Source organism: Saccopteryx leptura, chromosome 4, assembly GCF_036850995.1.
Source record: "Saccopteryx leptura isolate mSacLep1 chromosome 4, mSacLep1_pri_phased_curated, whole genome shotgun sequence".
Lineage (NCBI taxonomy): Eukaryota > Metazoa > Chordata > Mammalia > Chiroptera > Emballonuridae > Saccopteryx > Saccopteryx leptura.
In genome coordinates, this window is record NC_089506.1 from 112,526,975 (window position 1) to 112,547,805 (window position 20,831).

The window sequence follows — 20,831 nt, forward strand, 5'->3', positions numbered from 1 at the left end:
GAAGAGAGGCCTGAATGAGTGCAACGGAAGAAAGGGCACTGCGTCCGATGTGGCTACTCTGCACGTCTAGGGGTCATCAAGTCTCAATTTCTGGTCCACTCAATGGAAGGGAAATGTAGTTACAGTTCACTCTTTGATAAAAACACTATAACTTCCATATTTAAGAATAATAAAATGTAAAACAAATCCCTACCCATTATTTTAACATCTTAGACACTGGTTAAGGGACCCAGACTGTTAGTGAATGCCTGTTGCTAAATATTGGGGAAGAAACGGGATACAGTATAGAGGAGTCAAGCTTATAGACAGCTGTCTTAGAGAGATAGTTTTCTCATGAAGTAGGTTTCTACTTACAGGATGAAGCATGAAAATCAAGGTGTATTTTGTAGAAAATAGAAAATATTTAATGTACATAAATTTTTTTTGCCTTGGCAATTAGTTATTTACAATTGATGATTGATACCAACAATCAAGGTAAAAATATACATGAGGTATAAATATAATATTTAAATGCAATATCATATTTTATTTCCACTGGCAAAATAACAATGAATAAAATACTGACCAGCAAGCTTGATGCATCTTTCCCCTCCTTCTGTTTTCTGAAATGCACCTGTGTTGTTATGCAACAGTGATATAATTAGTATGTGAGTAAAAAATTTTAAACAGTCAGATAATTGGAAAAGAAGGGAGCAAGAAATACAATCATGTTTGTTTTCATTTAATTTTAAGTGTCTTCTAGGTCTCTGCTTCTCAGAGTATGTATGGTCTTTGGGCCAGCAGCCGAGGTATCCCTGAGGCCTATTAGAAATGCAGAATCTTGGGCCTGCCCAGACTGCCTGGATCAGAGTCTGCATTTGAACAAGATCTCCAGGCGATCTGTGTGCATGCTAAGGTGGGTGATACAGTATCATTTATCTTTGTGTGCCTAGCACAGTTTCCAAACATGTAGGGTCCCATCTCTGGAGTAGGACCCATATTAAAGCTACGTTAAACTTCACTGATCATCTTGTCTGTGCCCATTAGAGCCATCCAGCGTGCATGGTTAAACTTGAGATGTACAGCAGAAGTGCGTTTGTTGTGCTCACAGAGCACTGCCCGCATGAAAATTACGGCTTTGCCACCACCTTCTAAACAGGCAAGGAAATGAAAAATTCTAGGTCATAATTCAAATAGCATGATTTTCCTTGACCATACAGAACTCATAGATAGCATTTTTATTCCTCTCAATAAAATAATTGCACAATGCTGATAACAGAAAACATTACATAAATGAATATAATACCAAAAAAGGGAAAACATTTAAGTTTTTCTTTCTTTCCTTCTAACACCAGTTGCTAAATTATGATACCAATCTCTATTCAGAGATATATCTCGCTGAAACCAAACACAATACATTATCTTTCTCTCTATAGTTGTTGAGTTAAAATAAAAAACCCAACAATTTAAATCCATTAGCAATTGGTTAAGGAGAGTCCATTTGCTTAGTCTATATAATAATAAATAGGGTTGGGTCAAACGCACAGGTAGCTTGAATGACTAATGAAGGATATGGATTTAACAAACCTGTTTATATTTTCTAAAATTAATTGAACAACATAGTTTTGGTCTTAATGTTAGTTTAAAACACTGTCTTTCGGATTGCGAGACTTGAACAAATTATATCTTAAGAGAGTCATATATAATAAGATAAGAATTCCCTGAAGCTGTAATGGTCCAGGACTCTTACTTAGATGACCATCACCTACCTCCCTTTGCTTAGTGTCCAAGTTAAATTCAGTGCAATACAGTGGTAAGAAAATTCCAATTGCCTGTGACCAAATGTAGACCACTGGTCAAACAGATGACACTTACGAGCATTATGAAAGGCATCTATGAAAAGCTGATGAAACACAGAGGCTTCCATTGGCTGTGAACATGCGAAGGCTGTTCTGGTCAGCTCTAATCAGCAGGGAGCGAAGGGTCTGTTTCAGTCCCTCTTGCTGACGCTGGGGGTTCCTGGGCGTCTGATACTTCACTGGACCTGCACCTGGCGGGCATCCAGGGCCAACTGGGAAGCTAGCCTGTAAATTTGGTAGCGAGTTCTCACCTATTTCTCTGCTTTAAAAAGGAGTAAATATTCTTTTTCCTTGCCTTATCCAACACTTTTGATGTTTGAATTACAAAGACAACCTGACAACTCAGAAGAAAACGTTGAAGATCATTTTCCTTTGGCTAGCGGATCTTTGGTGGAACTTGAGGGCAGACTCGCAGAGGACACACTTGTTCAAAGGCCGTGTCAGCAGCAGCTTCTACTCGGTTTAAAGGACAAAGGGAGCTGGCGCAGCTTGAGAGAACCACGTGAGGAAGGAACTCACCGAGTCAGATGCATTTCAAAATAAGCATCATCTATAAAATTGGTAATTTACACATATGCAGTAAAGGGAGAGATATACACACTTATGTACATAGGCTGTACATACATTTATTTACAGTTAAGAATATGCTTCTTAGAAGCCTTTAAATAGCAAATTAGGCAATGCACAAGGAAAAAAATCCATTTAATTTTAAGTAACGTAGATAAATGCTTTTGATTTTTAAAAAAATATTATATTAGTAGGGACCTAGCCATCTCCAGGAAGGCTAGAAAGTTCTCAGAAATTCCTGCATCCTCCACATGCCGGCGGGCCAGTGTTTCCATTTTAAGCATCATACACATCAATCATCATCTCGCTCTCTGGCTTTCTCACGATCACACTCTCTCCTCCTTCGAGTCCTCTTCCCTGAGTTTAATGTCACACTGGGGAAAACTCAGATTTTAGTCTCCGGACCCTCAGCAATGAGGGGCTGAAATGAGTTTCTAATTCTGGCAACTTCGGCCGCACACAGATGTCCAAAGCCTTTATTGTACCATTCTGGGGAGTGACCTCTGTGGGGACAAAATAATGAGAAAGGCGTTGAAAAAGTCTGTTTTCACATCCCAGCACTCTGTCACGGCAGACAGGGCTGTCCCTGTGTCCTGGTCCTTGGTATACCTGCACACAACCTGGGGTGGCCTCCGCCAAGGTCCGAGACCCCAGGCAGTCAGCCTACCTTCTCAGTTCTCCCTGGGTGCTTTGAAAGAACACCATCTCCTCTGAGAAGATTCAGGCTGAACTCTAGAACTGACTGAGAAAACTCAGGGAGGAGGCTCCTGTGCGCTGAGCTCTGGGGTTGGTGTTGGCTCTGTGAGAGAAGTACAGACGTGCGCATGGGAACAGAGCCGAGGACAGAGCGGAAGGGCTTCAGGAAGGTGGCAGACTCCCAGGAAAGGTGGAGAAAAGGGAAACAGAGGGGGAGGCATGAGTACTCATCTATAAAGCATGTTAATGGCTGTGAGGGGGAAGGTGCAGTGAAATAAGAAACCAGGGTGGCAGCCAGGCCCCTGGCGGATGAATGTGCCGCTTGAGCTGAGGCTCTGAGACGGCGCTGCCTTCCGGGGAGTGCATACTTACTTCAGGTCCACCCGGCAGATGTGGGTCAGCCTCGACTTGCCGGAGCCACACGGTTCTATTAAGTACTGAGAATCCATTACTATGGCTCGTACACCCCCCATGAGCTGGGCGTCCTCGTGCTCCACAGAGAGGGAGACCAGGGTGCACATTCCTTTGGGCAAATCAGTCTTCCAGGTCCTGCAGTGAAACAACCCACACATCAGAGTTATAGCTAAATGAGAAAGACCTGAACACGGTGCTGGAGTTCACACATATTTTCCTGCTCAAATTCCACTCCCAGTTCCTGGGATTAAGCAAATGTTTTCCAAAAGTGTGGCACAGTGCTGTTCAAAGCTGGGTCTCAGCACCTGGACCCAGAGGCCAGAAATGGTCTTGCAGCATGCAGATTTGCCTTTGGAACCAAACAGCAGCTGCAGACGCCTTGCAGTTTTGGAATCGGGACCTGCTCATTCCATTCATCCAGCAAACAGCTACAGAGCGCAGAGAGGTGCCAGGCTCCAGGAAGCCATCAAGGACAGAGGCACACAGTCCAGGAGGGGAAGCAGAAATACAAAGAGAACTCTAAAACACAGTGGCCAGTGCAGTGACATGGATATGTACGGAGCACTCTGGAATCATGTGGAAGGAAAGGGAGGCGTACAGGGAAGGCTTTCTGGAGGAGATGATAATCATCTCAAGCTTTAAAGGATAAATGACCTGGTGATGCTTAGCTTGAAGAAAACTAGAAACATGTGGGTGGCTAACTGTCTGCAAACACTTGAGCGGCTCTTGTGTGGGAGAGGAAATGAATTCAGTTGATTAGTGTTCAGAAAGGAGCTGTCTCACAATGTGCATGTTCCAAAATGGAATGAGCTAGATGAGAAGGTAGCGAGTTATCCGGTACTGAATCTACTCAAGCAGAGAGGGGACAACCATCTAGAGTAAGACTGTTGATGGAAGTCAGGAGCCATGAGAGCATTTCTACAATTTATACCGTAGGATACAGGTTTTATTATTGTCATTCCAGTTGTTTACGTCACAAATCCTACTCCCCTACTTGGTCATCTCACCTCTACCTTTGTCTGTCCTACAACACCACAGAGAGAAACTATTATACATTCCCAAAAAGAACTTGGGAGTAAGCAAGCCTCTCCCAAATGCTTAACAACTTCTCCATGGGCGAGACCATGCTCTTTTCATGCGTGATAATATGATCAATAATAAAGCCGGAAAGATGCACAGGTCTGCCTAAGGAAAACGAAAGAAACCTGCAGCAGCTATCCCTGGGAGCTCCTAGGGAACTAGAGCAAAGGACAGTGTGGGATTCATCGTTACAGGGGACCTGCCAGGTGTGCGTGAGCCTAACCAGGGAGAAGCTCCCAAGACAGGAAGCACTTCAGGATGTCTCTTCCTCACCATACTTGTCGCTCTCTATCTCCTGGTATCACAAGCACCAGGAATTCCTGCTGCAGGACCCATATCTGGTTCAGTTTGTCTCCCTGTACTCTGAGCTCTCCCTCAGAGCACACATACATGGTCCATTCACTTCTCCTCATCTTGAATCAAATATCAATGCAGGGAGATTCTGCCCTGACCATTCTATTTAAAATCCCACCCCTGACTCTTCCTTTACTTCCTTATCCCCCTGGCATACCTAGCCTTATCCCTTTACTTATTATTTATTGACTCCGTTTCCCTAATGAAATAGAGCCTGAGAGTGGATTGGTCTGCAGTGTCCCCTGCAGTCTCTCCAAAGCCACCAACAGTGCCTCATGTGGGTGGTGACGGGATCATACGCTAAGAAATAGCAGTCTGGTAGGTAGGGGAAGGAAGGAAAGCCCATGCTCGAGTCTGGCCCTCAGCCTCCTCTAAGGGGAGGGAAGAGCGCATGATGGTATGGCTCCATCCCCATGGCTGCCATCCCAGAGGAACTACTGGATTTGCAGCTCGCAAGAGTGAAGGTGTGAGGTTTAACGTCCGCCAGGTGACTAATGTCCCAGAAACTGTGGTGATGAGCCACCCACATAACTGCCCACATTCTTCACCAGAATCCAAAGGTTGTGAATATAAACACATACTTTTAAGGATAAATGACCCTTAAAATTCAAGGTCTCAAGGACCAATTCCAAAGGCATAAATATCCTATGTGAAGAGCAACTTTTATTTTGCCATCGAGACTAGTTCCATAAAGAAGCTATTTTAAATAGACATTCGGGAATTTCACTAGTGATTCTTCTTACACCATTAATCCAAGAAAAGAGATGATGTTTGCCCAACAGTTATCAATACAAAATGATATGTTGATTTAAATATTTATTATTATTATTATTATTATTTTTAGTATCCTGAATCCCTCTTCTTTCTGACTCAGTACTGACTCACCAGCCCACGTGCACAGCTGTACTGTGCAAACTTCTTGTTACTGGTTGAGCATCCAATGACAAACCCAGACAGCAGGGGTCTGAACTCAACCTATAAATCTCTCAGAAGCAATGTTTCAGTGGCTGACACAGTCTTGCAGCCTGGTCAAGCCCTGGAATCTTACTAGCCATCCAGTGACTCAGCCTAGTTGGACTTCAGAGCTGGCTCCGGGTTTCCATGCCTGGTAGTGAGCCATGACATCTGAAGTTACACAAATGAACTCTGAGGTTACACACACTCCAGTCTTGAGAGCTATCGGAGCTAGAGTCTCACTTTCCCAGAGGGAGAAAGGCCAAAAAGCGGGGAAAAAGTCAACCTCAATTTGCAATGTTTGGCAGAAAGAACAACTGGACAAACAGCAGCTATTCTTGGGACTCTGTTCTGAGGAAATGAATAATATTTATGGCCTAATAAACCCATATGCTCCACAATGAAAGGGGCCATAATGAAGCCAGACAGAGCTGTAAACTGGGCAAAGGAGCGGAAAGTCGGGCAGAAATAGAGTCAAGTCGGGTTTTGCTACGGGAGACGAGGGCCAGCCTCATGTCCCCTGAGCAGGCGGCATTTAGGTGGTGGAGCTCTGGGATGCTTGAATCTGCAGCTCTTAGTCTGCTTTAGGAACAGAAGATGTTTAACTCCAGGGTTGGGCTTACCTAAGAACCACAAAGTCTCTGGAAGGATGGGGGGCCATGCTGTTCAACACATACTGATAGACTTCCGTCTGCTTGTCCAGGGTTTCCACGACCTTCCACTGCACAAAGTCCTCATCCCACAGGTGACGCTCCCTCAGCACGCGGTTCAGGACCACGGAAGGGGGCGCTTCCACCTCCACGGAAGCCTTCCACAGCTTCAGCGGGTTCCCGTCTCCCACCTTGGAAAAGACACCATCAACAGCCAAAGAGCTCAGCAGGCTCCAATAAAAACCTACCATGCTTCACTGGTGTTCAAAAACAATCACTGATTATATATATACCTTGAAAGACTGGTTCTGTGTGCCTCAGGTTACCATTTTATAATGGTAATCCTTGAGATTAAGGTAATAGGAATAATGGTTATAAAATAATCTTACTGTTTGCCAGGTGCCAGTCTAACCCATTTGATTTTTAAACAGTCCTCCCCAGACAGTGGTGTTAGTGTTATGTCCATTATGCAACTAGAAAACTGAGGCAAAGAGAGGCCTGTGACTTGCCCAATGTCACACAGCTAAGGGACAGGGACTGGAATGGGATCTAGCAGTCTGACCTCACAGTCTGCACCCTGGCTGTGTCCAACACGATTGCCTGGCAGTGTCTGGGAAGGGTCTTTGGCCTGTGTGCCAGGTCCTGTGGACAGTGGCCATTTTTAAAGCAAAACAAATCCCTGGTTGTCAGATGTGGCTTTTTGGGGGTCATTTTTCACAACCCTTGAGATTACCTTTTTGAAAGCAAGGTCTGTGCTGTCCGTGCTGGAGCATGTGACCCATCCTTTGAACTTGTCCCTGGCTTCCTTCTGTAGGCCCTGGATGAGCTGGTCTAGGTAAGTGTGGAAGGTGGCCCCACTCTCCTCCAGCTGGGCCCCCAGGTCTTCCAGAGTCGGAGCATGGATCTCAGCCTCCAAGTACGAACTACGAAACTGGGCGACCGTCTCATGTGGGACCTGAACCAGAGGATGCACAAAGGGCAGCACACCGAGTTACAGATGCTGATGCTCACAGAGAAACAAAGTCATTTAGTCAAAGGCCATGTGTATTGGAATGGGCACAGTGCCCCATGGCAAAAAACTGTTTTTCTAAGGCCAGTGGCAAGGCTGCTGATGGGAGGGTGGGGGGCGCTTCCTAAAGTCAGAAAACACAGATAAGTTTCTAAGGCTAAATTTATTACTCAAAACATTACAGTGACTGCCCATTCAGCCTTTCCGTTGCCCTTTAACTTCCCCTTTAATGTATTTTTATTCATTTTGGCAAAATGTGGGCTCAGAAAGCTTTAAAGCACATAGACTTAAGGGAAGCATCAAATGCAACTTAGAAAGAGCTTTACCTTTTTAGCACACTTCTCTCACTTACAAAAGCCAAATGTACACAGAGAGTATGGCAGCAGTCTAGTTCATGTCCTTCTTTCACATATTTGTAGCTATCTTCATAAGCTATTATTGATTCTTGGTTAACAGACACTGATAAATATTACACACACACACACACACACACACACACACACACACACACACACACACAGAGATTGAACCTAATCAAAGCCCAAGGTAAAATTTAAAAAAAGCATAATGGGCTGCCTTGCCTTGAACTTGGCAACTGAAGGTTACGTAACTGTTCTCATGAAACAGTTGCCTTTAACCATCAAGTGCCTTTAACTATCAAGACACTCAATTATATAGACAACTCCTCGCATTTCTTGGAGGCAAAGACCAGAGTAATAGAGGGTACTATTTTCATGATAAACTCAGGAACAAACAGATATAAGCCACAAGTGTGGCAACTGTTTCAAGCATCATCTAGTTCCAAGAACTATAAGGAAGGCAGTTCAAGCCTTTTGCTCACCTCGAAAAGTCTGTCACATTCCATGATCATGTGGGCAAGGCCCTGAGCGGCAGCCAGGTTCTCATTGAGGTCCTTTTGATCTGGCTTCCCGGTGGCATATTTCTTCTGTATGACTCTGTAAGTGAAGGGGACAGTCCTAAGCAGATCCCAGAACAGAAAGTTTTCTGCAATACAGCTTATCCCTTTGATTTTCTGTTCCTACCCAGGTGCCCTCCAGATCCCAGACTCCCTCATTTCCAGATAAAAACAATGACCACACATGTCAGATATTCTGAGTCAGGCTAAGAGCCTGACACTTCATAACAAAAACCTTGGAAGAATATAAAGACAGGAATAGCTGTTGCGGGAGAAATGAATCTATTTTTCTCAAGGTCAAACCATCTCACCGTAAGCTGTTGTGCATAGACCTTGAATCTAGCCTCTTTTTCTTAAAGACTGTAAAGTACTACTTCGTGTACTTTCCCCCCTTCCCACCGACACACACGAAACAAAACGAAATTCCTTGAGTTTTCTGGGTAACAACACACATCCTTCAATATGCTAATCTGACAATTCTGTGAATCATTGCGCACAAACTGGGTCATCTTAAAACATTTTGATCATAAATTAAGAGCTGACATATGCTCAAGTGGAAATCCAATGCAAGGTTTGTTTTCTTTAATGAATTGTGGGTTACTGCTGGTTTAGGGCTAGGCCGAGGACAACCCACCTGGGGGAGCTTTCTTTCTTCAGTAAATTCAGATGAAAGAGGGAGGGGGCCAGACACACAGCCAGGTTCATGGGCGTCATCTGGTTCTCTTCCACCAGGCTGACCACGTCGCTGAGGAAGCACAGGAGCAGCTGCAGCACCTCCCGGTTCTCGTCGGCCAGCAGCAGGGTGGCCGCCTGCGCTGCCTGCAGCTGCTGCTCCTTGGGGACATCTGTGGGAAGGCCGGTGCCAGGGCATCAGAGGGACAGCCACCGAGAGAGCCAGCCGGGGAGGGTGAGCAAGCGCCACCTTGCCTGCAGACACACTCGGAGGTGCTACTGTCACTGAGGACAAGTGCTGAGGAAGAAGTCACTGCTCCAGCCTCACAGCTGGTGGAGGCAGAGCAGGACTGGAACCCCGCCACAGGGCACAGACCCTGGTCTGAAACAAGGGGGGAGTCCTTGAACCCCGCCCCAGGGCACAGATCCTGGTCTGAAGCAAGGGGGAGTCCTTGAACCCCGCCACAGGGCACAGATCCTGGTCTGAAACAAGGGGGAGTCCTTGAACCCCGCCACAGGGCACAGATCCTGGTCTGAAACAAGGGGGAGTCCTTGAACCCCGCCACAGGGCACAGATCCTGGTCTGAAACAAGGGGGAGTCCTTGAACCCCGCCACAGGGCACAGATCCTGGTCTGAAACAAGGGGGAGTCCTTGCACAGTCCGCTCTGTGTCGCACGTCATACTCTGAGTGGCACACATCCCTTTACAACCGTTTTCCTGCTCTGATTGAAGTTGGCAGTAGGCCAGAGCACGGTCGGACTGGCTTTCCTCTCGCCCCCGTCCCACCAGACAGCTCATGAAGCGCCTTTCAGGATGCCGAGGGCTGGGAGGACGGCATGGAAACCTGTATTAGGGGACAGCAACCCCGTCTTTCCCACCCTGAGGGGAGCAGCCAGGGCGATGCCAAGCTTGGTACCAGTAACCATGAGTGGTAGGACTGACCTGCCTGCCTCTTGATCTGATGCTTAGAGGTAGTTTCCTTGAGGGTCAGCCTTGGCACATTTATCTCTCCCACAAGTCAGAGGAGGCACGTGGCTGTGTGCGGTGACTCAAGGCCATCTGTCCCATAGTCTTGAAGGTATGGGAACCAAGGCTGTGCTTAGGGAAGAGGAGCCCAACTCCCCAGAGCTATGGGGAGTGGGTGGTCCCCTGTGGGCTGGGCACCGTGTGGGGGGGATGTAAGCATTGGTCATACAGGCTTAAAAGAAAATGGGACTCCAACAGATGAAGCGAATGAGAGGAAAACAGCAAATGGGCGCTGCTGGGTGCTGCGTTTTGCTGTCCCCTGGCTGTGTTCTTCTTTTAGGCCTGACTCAGTGCCCTCGTTCTCTCATTCCGACACAGTGAAAATTCACTTTGGCTAACGTTGTTGACATTTTTTAAATCCCATGTTCCAGAACAGGGTTCTGCAGTAGGCTGTCTGTGCTGGAAGGGATTGGAGATGTGCCTGTGACCATCTGCGAGGTGTGGGAAGAAAACATTAGGATTTTCAATGGTGTTGATGTTTTCTGTCATGCTTTAAAAATACTGATAGGATGTGTTTTATAATGTGCCCAGTATATCACAGTATATCATTATATATTTATATTACTAAAGATAAATTAGTATAGATACTCAGATATATACTACTGGTAGGGGTGCATGATAAAAAAACAACAATCGGGAGCCTGCTGCTCTAGAGGGGCTGTGGTGTGACCTCTCCACCCTCGTACGTCCCAGGGCCAGGCACACTCCTGGCCCCAGCCTTCCAGCAAATCCACATTTCTGGGAAAGCATGACCATCGCCATGCATCCAGCATTCCGCAGCCCTCCCCTCATCCACCACGTCCCCAGAGTACTGGCGGAAGGTGGACTTGGGATTAGTAGAGAAGAGCCATTTTGTTCAAATTATAACAAAATCTTTTTCTTTTTTCTTGGCTGTACCGAAGCAGAAGCAGACACTGTTAATGACTTCTAGCGTGTCACAGATATTTACACATCCAGCTTGAGCTGCTGAACTGCTTTTAAATATGCTGTTTCAGGTAAGATGTCTAGTGTGTACATTGTTTAACTTCTGGTTGCCAGCCTTCTCTTTCATGCCAACATCTGTCATGGCTACATGTTGTTGCAACTTCCTTCTTACTGACTTGCTCCTTTATCCCTCAGAAAAGATCTCTGCCCATTAGTTTCTACTAAAAATACTAGGGAAGATCGACTGCTAATCCTTAAATGCTGCATTTGTTTCGGATCCTATCCTTTTTTTGACCTCCTGTTACACATGACACTCTTGGGGCTTCTGCACCTTTTCTGACTGTCAGGAGACAATTTTAGGTCTGCACTCTGAGTGCTGGTAATCTGTGACCATATGGGTGACAGGCAGCACCTCAACATCCGGGCAATTCTCAATTCCTCTCTCCTCCGTGCCCACCAGCCAGCAGCCCTGCCTCTTCCCTTCTCTATTCTCCCAGTCATCAAGCCTTAAAACTATAGGGCCATCTCTGACCCTCCAATCTCCTCCCTCCTGTAGACTAGTGGGTTGAAAACGCTAGTTAATACTTGATGAAAATCTAAGAAGTAACACAGCTAAAATTAGAACTGTCCTAGAGAACGGTTGGAAGAACTGCCCCTCCCTTCCCCAGCAGATATTTGGAAACCTGTGCCCTATCCATGTTCACGGTCAGATTTCCAGTCTCACTGCTGGAGGTCGCTCAAGTAACCCAGAGCCTCAGGCAAGGCTCCCTAACCCTCCATTCTCACCCGGTCCAATGCCTCTCCATCACCACTTCCAGATTCATGGGTCAGGAAAACAGCTCTAATGACATGCACCCTTATGGCCGACACAAGCTTGGCTGCCTACTCTGTCTTCCTTCCTCTCTAAGAAAACATACATTCTGGGTAACTGTGGACTGTAATGTGCTCTGAGAAGCCAGGCCCTTCCCTTAGATCCAGGGAATAACCGTCCTGGCCAAAACTAGAAATGGTGATCCTGCTCCTCTTTGCAGTAATTGATTCAGGGGAGAAGGTATAAACCATTTCTGGCCTGTGGGACCTTGATGAATGTTAGAAGCTTCTGTAAATTTATCTCTGATAAAAATGAAACATATGCCCAAGGGGAAACCCTCTGTCTTCTTCTTGCCTTTGAATGTGATTTTGGGAAGACATGATAACTAAGTCGTGGCAATCATACTGTGGCCTTAGGTGGCTCACCACGAGGTTCTGACTTTCAGCCCTGGCGTCACTGATTGTAGAACTAACTAGCTATGAAATTATTTAATTCCAGATTTCTTCTTATGTGCATTATATAATGCCTTTATTGTTTAAATAACTGTCAGATTTTTGGTTCTGTCTTTGTAACTGTAAGCCTCGTATCAACACCTCCGGTTCCCCAATGCTTAATGAATGAAGTACAAATTCTTTACCCTAGCATTCATTAATGCCTTCCTTGGTGTGTCCACCATCTAATTTTTCAGTGTCATCTGTACTGCACTGTACAGTTAGCATTCGTGCCAGCCAGACTGGTGCCCTGTCATCTCCGGCCACATGCTCACGCTATGCGCTTCACTGGGCGTGTGCTCCTCACATACCTCAGCCTCCAGTTGCCAGCTCTCCACCAGGTCCTTATTCCTCACCTCAGCCTCCTGGGGTCTCTCGGTAACCTTACTATGGAATGTCTCCAGTCCCGCTGCACTGCTGTTATTTAGGTCCCCTCAGCTGCGAGTGAGAGTAGGTCTTCCCCACCCAAGTGTTCTGCAGGGCTCAGCATGGTGCTCTGCACATAAGCAACGCTCAGTTAATGTTCTCTCAGCTCAGATAAAACCTGCTTTGATCTGGTTTCTTGCTGGTGACTCTGAAGAAAGGTCAAAGGCAGTGATTTCCTCCTGGGAATAATGTGGCCTTAACCCTAGATTAGTATCAACTGATATTTCCAAACCAGAAGGGAGGCTCAATTGAAAAGTACAGCTCAACCTCCTATGGCAACAACATCATGAACTCCCTGTGTTTGGGCTCTAGTGACATGTATCATTAATTTAACCTATTCACTTTGAGAAAATAATATTTATTTAGTGGATCACCACTTTATCCTGTTTTTACAAGTGGTACTTATTATAATCCTTTCTGCATTTACGATATTGTAGACTTCTTAAGCATATAGCAGGGAACGGCTTCACATTGGCTTGGTTCCATGTTGAGGTCTACTTCAGGCATATTTTGCTGAAAACTCAAAGTCCATGGGCTAAATTATTCTTTTTTTTTTTTTTTTGTATTTTTCTGAAGCTGGAAACGGGGAGAGACAATCAGACAGACTCCCGAATGCGCCCGACTGGGATCCACCCGGCACGCCCACCAGGAGCAACGCTCTGCCCACCAGGGGGCGATGCTATGCCCCTCCGGGGCATCGCTCTGCCGTGACCAGAGCCACTCTAGCGCCTGGGGCAGAGGCCAAGGAGCCATCCCCAGCGCCCGGGTCATCTTTGCTCCAATGGAGCCTTGGCTGAGGGAGGGGAAGAGAGAGACAGAGAGGAAGGAGGGGTGGGTGGAGAAGCAAATGGGCGCTTCTCCTATGTGCCCTGGCTGGGAATCGAACCCGGGTCCCCTGCACGCCAGGCCGATGCTCTACCACTGAGCCAACCGGCCAGGGCCGGGCTAAATTATTCTTTTCCTAAGAAAATGGGACTAGACAATCAAAATAATTTATCATTATAATTATCTAGAAGAATTGTCCTATCTAGAAGAATCCATGTTCATTACTAATATCCCCTTTTGTGATTAACTTTAGCAGGATATGCCTATTAATAAGAAACTTATATTTGTGATTATTTTAATTATAAAGGCTTGGTTGAGAATTATCAATTTAACATACTTTAAATATTTCAAGTGAAAATATAAATTAGTTCAGTTAAGTGTAAAGATGGATTTGGCTTGCTTACTTTTCACCACATAAAATACACTTATTTCTAGTCATTTTAACATTTTTTGGCTTTGAATGTCATCTATCCCAAGGAAATGCTTAATTTTAGAAAATTAAATGGTTTTTTAAAAAATACTTACACACACAATAAATTCTATTGTGTTCCTCTTTCATTTTAAACTTATTAAAAATACACTGAAGTTTAATTTTAGATCTTAGGCCAAACCCTGTTGAGAGGGAAGATTTTGACGTCTGAAAGGTATTTCAAATGCATAAAATACGTTTTGGAGATTGCCATCTCAAAATGTGAAAAAGTTATTTCTGGAGAGCATATAGAATGTTAACTTTCACATGCTTCTTAGGAATTCATGTACTGTATACTTAAAGCATGATCTCTAGAACTGTTTTCGGGTGCACACAGAACACTGGTCCACACTGTCTCCACTTACACTGATAGATGTGCAGAAAGGTCTCGCTGAGCTTGTTGGTGAAGAGCGGCTCAGGGAGGTCCCGGAAGAACTGCTTCACCATGTCCGCCACGTCGTATGCGGACTGGTCCTCGTAGTTGACGTTCTCAGGGAAGTTCTCGTTCATTTGACGCAAGGCATGGATTCTAGACTTCACGCCCGATTTTCGAAAAAGACCCACCTGAAACAAGTCACAGGGTGGTGTCAGCGAGGCCACCTTTGCCCCAGACAGCTCCTTCCTAAGGCAGCCACCTCGGGGTGATGCGAAGGTGTGGGGCCTGGCCTGCACGAGCAGCAGACGCCTCCAAACTAGTAAGGTGTAAATGACTAGTTTACCTGCTTTGGATAGCAGCTGAACACTGAGTCCTGTCCTATCAAATGAAGATAAGAATAATAATATCCCACCTCACAGGGCTATTGTGGAGACTAAATGAGAATATATGTGACTGTGCTTTGTAACCTGTAAATGTTATTTTATTCATTTATTCAACAAGTAATGATTAAATACCCACTATATACCTGGTGTACTTACAGCTCCAGGAGTCATTAGTGAGCAAACGAGAGCAAACTCCCTGCCCTCCGGTGCTGACACTTGGGTGGGGTTGTGAGAAAGGTTGCTCAGGGGAAGGTTTGGTGGATCCCGGATAAGCAACCATACCCAGTGTCCTTCTGGGGGAAAGGGTTATAGGGAGCACGCTCATGGAACAAAAGAATGCCGTAAGCACATCTTCTGATTTAAGAGTCTTATTTGCTTTTCCTTTTTTGGAATTCTTTAATACTCGCTCTGCATGCTTCTCAGGTAACACCTGGCACTCGTACTCCACCTGGTTAGCCAGTGTGTGCATAAGCTCTGGATCTGCTGAGGAGTCCTGGGTGGCTTTTCTCCAGTCTTCAGGATATTGCCTTATACGCCCTTCCTCCCTAAGGCTTAGACCAGGGGTCCCCAAACTTTTTACACAGGGGGCCAGTTCACTGTCCCTCAGACCGTTGGAGGGACGGACTATAAAAAAAAAACTATGAACAAATCCCTATGCACACTGCACATATCTTATTTTAAAGTAAAAAAACAAAACGGGAACAAATACAATATTTAAAATAAAGAACAAGTAAATTTAAATCAACAAACTGACCAGTATTTCAATGGGAACTATGCTCCTCTCACTGACCACCAATGAAAGAGGTGCCCCTTCTGGAAGTGTGGTAGGGGCCGGATAAATGGCCTCAGGGGGCCACATGCGGCCCGCGGCCGTAGTTTGAGGACCCCGGCTTAGACTCATGCCCCACATGAAGGAGACAATGGTCCTGATGGGTGAGGGTGGTGGAACAGAGCCCTGTGAGGAGGCAGGCCTGCAGGCTGTGCTCCAGGCCCTGAGGATGCTGCACACTCTGGACTGACCTCACCCTGAAGCACTGAGCTTCCCTGGGACACCAGGATTACACTGAATTCCTATGTTTGTTATTTCTAAATGCCTGAGTTGTTCAAAACTCAGTCCATCAACCCTCAATCTCCACTTTTCTCATTCCCAAGGACTTACAAGTTGGCCCGCTTTTGAAAGCAAGTTGGGAACTTTCCCAAGCAGTCAGACAGGTAAGCAGCGGCCCCTCCTCCCTAGACCTGGAGAAACCCTGCCAGGTCACCTCTCCACAGCTCTCTGCATGCCTGGCAGGCTCTGCTCAAGTTCAGGTGTCTGAGAAGAGCTCTCTCAGTTGCTACTATAAATGAAATGCAGCCCTAATTCTTTTAAATTGCAGGAACAGCAAGGGAGGAATTCCGAGCAATTAGAGAATACTGAGGTTTCTGTGTATGTCAGCTGAACGGATCGCAGGGGAAAATTATGCCCTGCAACTTTTTTTTTGTGGCAATAAAAACAGAATTGTTAGGAATATGTCTTTGTATTCCAAGACTTATCATGCTAAACCTGAATACCACCTGAATAGCTCAGGTTATTCAGGTATGTCACTTAAGTAATATTCACTTTTTTTGTTCTTTTTATCCTTAAACTTTGGCATGTTTAGAAAATGCCACACTTGCCCATACTTAGGTAACTCTCCAAGAAAAATCTAAAGAACCCTCTGGCAACTACTACACATTTCGTCAAAGTGCACCAGAAGAAAGCATGGGCTGTCAGAAGAAAACTTTAAGGTGTTAATTGAGTGCTTCTGAAGTGAGATGCAGACTGAATTTCCTTACACCTGAGCTCCTTGAATTCTGGAAATAGGCTCAGGGCTGGGCCGCACAGGAGTTCTCAGAATCTAAGTGCACAGAAAGTGAATTAATTCTTCAGGGTAACTCATACTTATCTTTATGTGAGTCAGTGTTTATTTATTCAGTCTGAGAATTCCTGCTTATTATTTTTTTTTACCAGCGGAGAAGTAATGATCGGGATCTATAAAAAGAATAAAGCAGACAAGTTGTGTAAAAATCACTGCACACGGCTCCCCTTTGTCTACTTCGTCTGGCGGGCTCGGTTTCTTGCACACTAGTGTACGTGTACACACACATCCCAGGGATGCTTTCTTTGCATTGCTCTGCTTCCAACTTTCTTTCTAGTTTCAGCAAATATTGTTATTTTAAACATTTTAGATGTGTTTGGAGCGCTGCAGCTGTGGGCTCAGAGCTGCTACTCTGACTTAGATCTCACAGGATGTCCAGAGAGTTGTCAGATATTTATTTGTTCTGCCTCAAATTCTGACAATAACCTTCCCGTCACACCCTCAACTTCTAAAGGACATGGGAAATATCTGTGGGCTCTCTAGATTTTTGTTGAAAGCACAGAAGGAAATTTCTTTCCTTAACCTAATAAAGAAAACATGTTCGGAAATCAGACCAGATTCCAGATGTCATAGCTGAGGATAGCAGAAGGGAAAAGTGGAAGAACTTCAAAATGACATTTCTTCAAAAATGTCTCTGAGCTGATAGAAGAACTAACCCCGGAACCACCCCATTTCCTGAGTTCTATGTGGGCTCACGAATTTCCTACCGTTTCAGCCATTCTGGATGGACCTGGGTGGCTTTGAGGAGTCCTGGGTGGCTTTTCTCCAGTCTTCAGGATATTGCCTTATACGCCCTTCCTCCCTAAGGCTTAGACTCATGCCCCATATGAAGGAGACAATGGTCCTGATGGGTGAGGGTGGTGGAGCAGAGCTCCACTTTTGTTACTTGCAGAGGAAAGCTCCCAGCACACGGTACAGAGAAGTTTCTCTTCATGGTGGAGAGGTCCTTAGACCAGAAAGAAGAGCTTCTCCTACCTCCCGCCTGGAACAACCCTGGTTTGGGGCAGGAGTGAGTGCCAATAACCATTTCTTCTTAGAGAAGTTTTCAGAGCAGTGATAAAAGTTGCGTTTTTGGCTAACATTTTTCCAAGTAAAAAAATAGAAAACCAAAGAAACAATCTTAACATCTGTTGGCTCTAAGAATACCCTGTCATCCCCAGTGAAGGAGGCTGCCCCAGCTCCCTCAGCTTCCTAAGAGGAAGACCCAAGGAGGGCACAATGTCTTTCGTTTGCTCTATGTCTGTCACTGGTAGACAGGTGACCATTTTGTTTAATGCTCTGCTGTCACTGTTTTGAAATTCTTAATTTATAAACAAGGAATTTCACACGGTCATGCTCCCACCTACCTCTTTAAATCCTCTCTAAAGAGGGGGAAATGGTGGTCAGCAATGCAAATTTATTTTATAAGCATCCCCCTTTCACCTGAGCTCTCATTTTAAAGATAAAAGGATGAGTGAGGAGTGCTTCTTTGGTCCAGTTTTTCATTCTTCTCCCTTTTGTCTTCTACCCAACAACTCGGCTATGGAAGAGTCGATGAGGAAAGGACACTAAACTAGTGCTATGTCCACTTCTTCCCTGTGACTCTTGCCTCTTCTTTCCCACTTCTTTTCTGATTCATTTGCTTTTGTTTGCTCTTGTTCACTCTGAAGTCTCTGGGACAGCCTTCCTCTTGACCATGGTTTCCTGGTTTTATTTCATTCTTCATTGTGTTTTTCCAGTGTTCCCTGGTTACCTTCCTGCTAGCACCTAGTTTTGCACAGGGACCAGGGGAGCAGGTGTTGTCCGCACTCTGTGATGATGAAGGGGAGACAGATACGGCGTTGATCCCTGTCAGTGTGGAGTGCTCCATGAGGTGCAACCGGCGGTGGTGAAAGTCCCTTTGACATTTCATACTTTTGACTAATGAGAGAGAGAGAGTGGACTTGCACATTTGGGCCACATTTAGAATCAGTAGTTATGTCCTTGAAATGAGTCTTTTCTACAAAAGTTTGCCAGCACTCTTCCAGATTTAAAAAGTAGTTATTGGCTTGATGTGGAGACTGGGAAGAGACAGTGAACAGGGACTGAGGGGTCTCAGTGCCTACCGTCCTCTCTATTCATGTCTTTTGCTTCAAATAGGAGTCTGGACCCAATAACAGTAGTGATACTGGTGCTCCATGTTATTCAGAATCTACAGGGGGTATGACGGTTCCCAGGTTACAGTAAAGACTATGTGGTGAGGAGAGCAGCGGCATTATAATTCATTCATGTATACCCAATCTTGCTCAAGGAAGAATTCAAGCTGACTTAACAGTGATTTGTAAAATACAATAAGATACAATAAAATTAAATAAAATAGATGAGAAAATTAGAACCAAAGGAAAATAGATAGAAAAGGGTCGCTGAAACTAGGGATGAGGTGGAGACACAGCATTCATGTCCCCAAACCACATACATTTCCTGCAGGCAAAGCATACCCTGGGTTCCAATCTTTCGAGCATCCTATATAGAGAAGAAAACATATAGAGACGAGTGTGTCTGCTATATTTAATGAAAATAAAACAGACCAGTTGTCCAAAAACAACATGAAGCTTTCAGGTGCTGGGGCCAGAGAAAAAATTCTTTCATCCTCACAAAGGACACTATAGGATGTAATGACCAGCATCATTGACAAAACCCTAGAGGTGAATTCATCAATGACTTGCGGAGGACCAATTCTCAAAGTGTCCCTCAATGCTGGACACGAGATCTCCCCAAAGTCCACTAGACACAAACAATTCCAACAGGTGGTCATGGAATGAGTGGTTAAAAACTTGGACTCTGAGTCAGGCAGATTTTCAAGCAATCTTGGCTCTATAATTGTCACCTGAGAGAGAATGCCACACAGGGTGCACGTGGAGTTCAATGGGCAATGAACACAGAACTCTTACTTTGATTCTTGAAACATGATGGGCATTCAAGAAAGGTGATTATTACTAAACTAATGGCACAGGTGGCCTGAATTTCCCCTAGACGTTCCTGAACAAAAGCTGTTTTCTCTTAATAGAGCTTTTGCTGATCAACATTAGTGTCCATTCATTAGAATGTCTGGAACAAAGTATTATCTGTTCTTGGTGAGATGCAGAGCCACAGATTCTAAGAGAATCAGCCAGGAGGGAGGATCAGTCTTATAGATCCTTATATTAGGAAGCTTAGAAAAGCAAATGCTTGAATAAAAGGCTACCCTCCATGAACCATAATCTTGGCTCTGTATTAACAAACCAACAAAAGTACAATTGAGATCGCAAAGTCCTCAGCCAAAGGGCACGGCTGCAATACTTTTAGAGTTGTAAAAAGAGATTACAGTGGACACTTCCAAGTATTGACCTGAAACCACCTCTCCCAAACATTGTCCTCAGTAAAACACCCATAGATCAGCAACTTTGATTAATAATATACTTTTGGTAAAATATGTAAAATTAAAAAAAATAAAATAAAAATTTAAAGCTCAAGCAACCAGATTCACTGATTTGCTCTGTTGGCACGTTCTTCACAAGTCGATGTTGGGGCGCTTGCCAAAGATGAGTACTGCAGTTTTAGACACGTAGTCTGTTGCCCTGTTCCTGAGAAATGACAGCCTAGTTGTTAAGGTCATTTCTCAAAACAAAATAGCCATCATCACCACAGTAGCAAAAACAGTAATCGCTCCTGCTCTCCATTATGCTGTCTAAATATGGAAACATATATATCTGTATATTCTCTATATTAGGAGTGGGAAGGGAGAAGGGGATCATGCATTTAGTTATTCAAAGCTGGCTCAAATGAAGAAGTTATTCCCATTCTGTTCCACTGAAAAAACTAGTATCTGATTCATCAAGATACCATCCTGATTTTAAGTGCAATCCACTGTTAGGGTTGACATAAGCACCAGTAGCCAGGTTCTTTGAGTTCTTGTAGTTTAGCTCCTATCTACGGAGCCCAAGGCTAAGGGTAAATAAAAAAAAATTGTGAATAATCTTAGGTTTCTTCACACGGTATTAAAGAGTTCAATGAACAAAAGCCATCATGGAATAGTTGCCTGAAAATACACCCA

At 44.8% G+C, this 20,831-nt stretch overlaps 1 protein-coding gene across 9 annotated transcripts in view; it reads right to left on the bottom strand.

The window, feature by feature from the left end:
* Positions 1-381: 381 nt before the first annotated feature.
* STARD13 (StAR related lipid transfer domain containing 13) overlaps positions 382-20,831 on the bottom strand; it is a 238,602-nt gene continuing 218,152 nt past the window's right edge. For all 9 annotated transcript variants that reach the window (XM_066381012.1, XM_066381017.1, XM_066381014.1 and 6 more), the window contains 7 exons: positions 14,489-14,687; positions 9,113-9,323; positions 8,404-8,518; positions 7,287-7,508; positions 6,527-6,744; positions 3,474-3,650; positions 382-2,908 (listed from right to left, as the gene is read on the bottom strand). In XM_066381012.1, the coding sequence (XP_066237109.1) occupies positions 2,791-2,908; positions 3,474-3,650; positions 6,527-6,744; positions 7,287-7,508; positions 8,404-8,518; positions 9,113-9,323; positions 14,489-14,687 (1,260 nt within the window). In that variant the 3' untranslated portion in view covers positions 382-2,790. The remainder of the gene's footprint in view (positions 2,909-3,473; positions 3,651-6,526; positions 6,745-7,286; positions 7,509-8,403; positions 8,519-9,112; positions 9,324-14,488; positions 14,688-20,831) is intronic.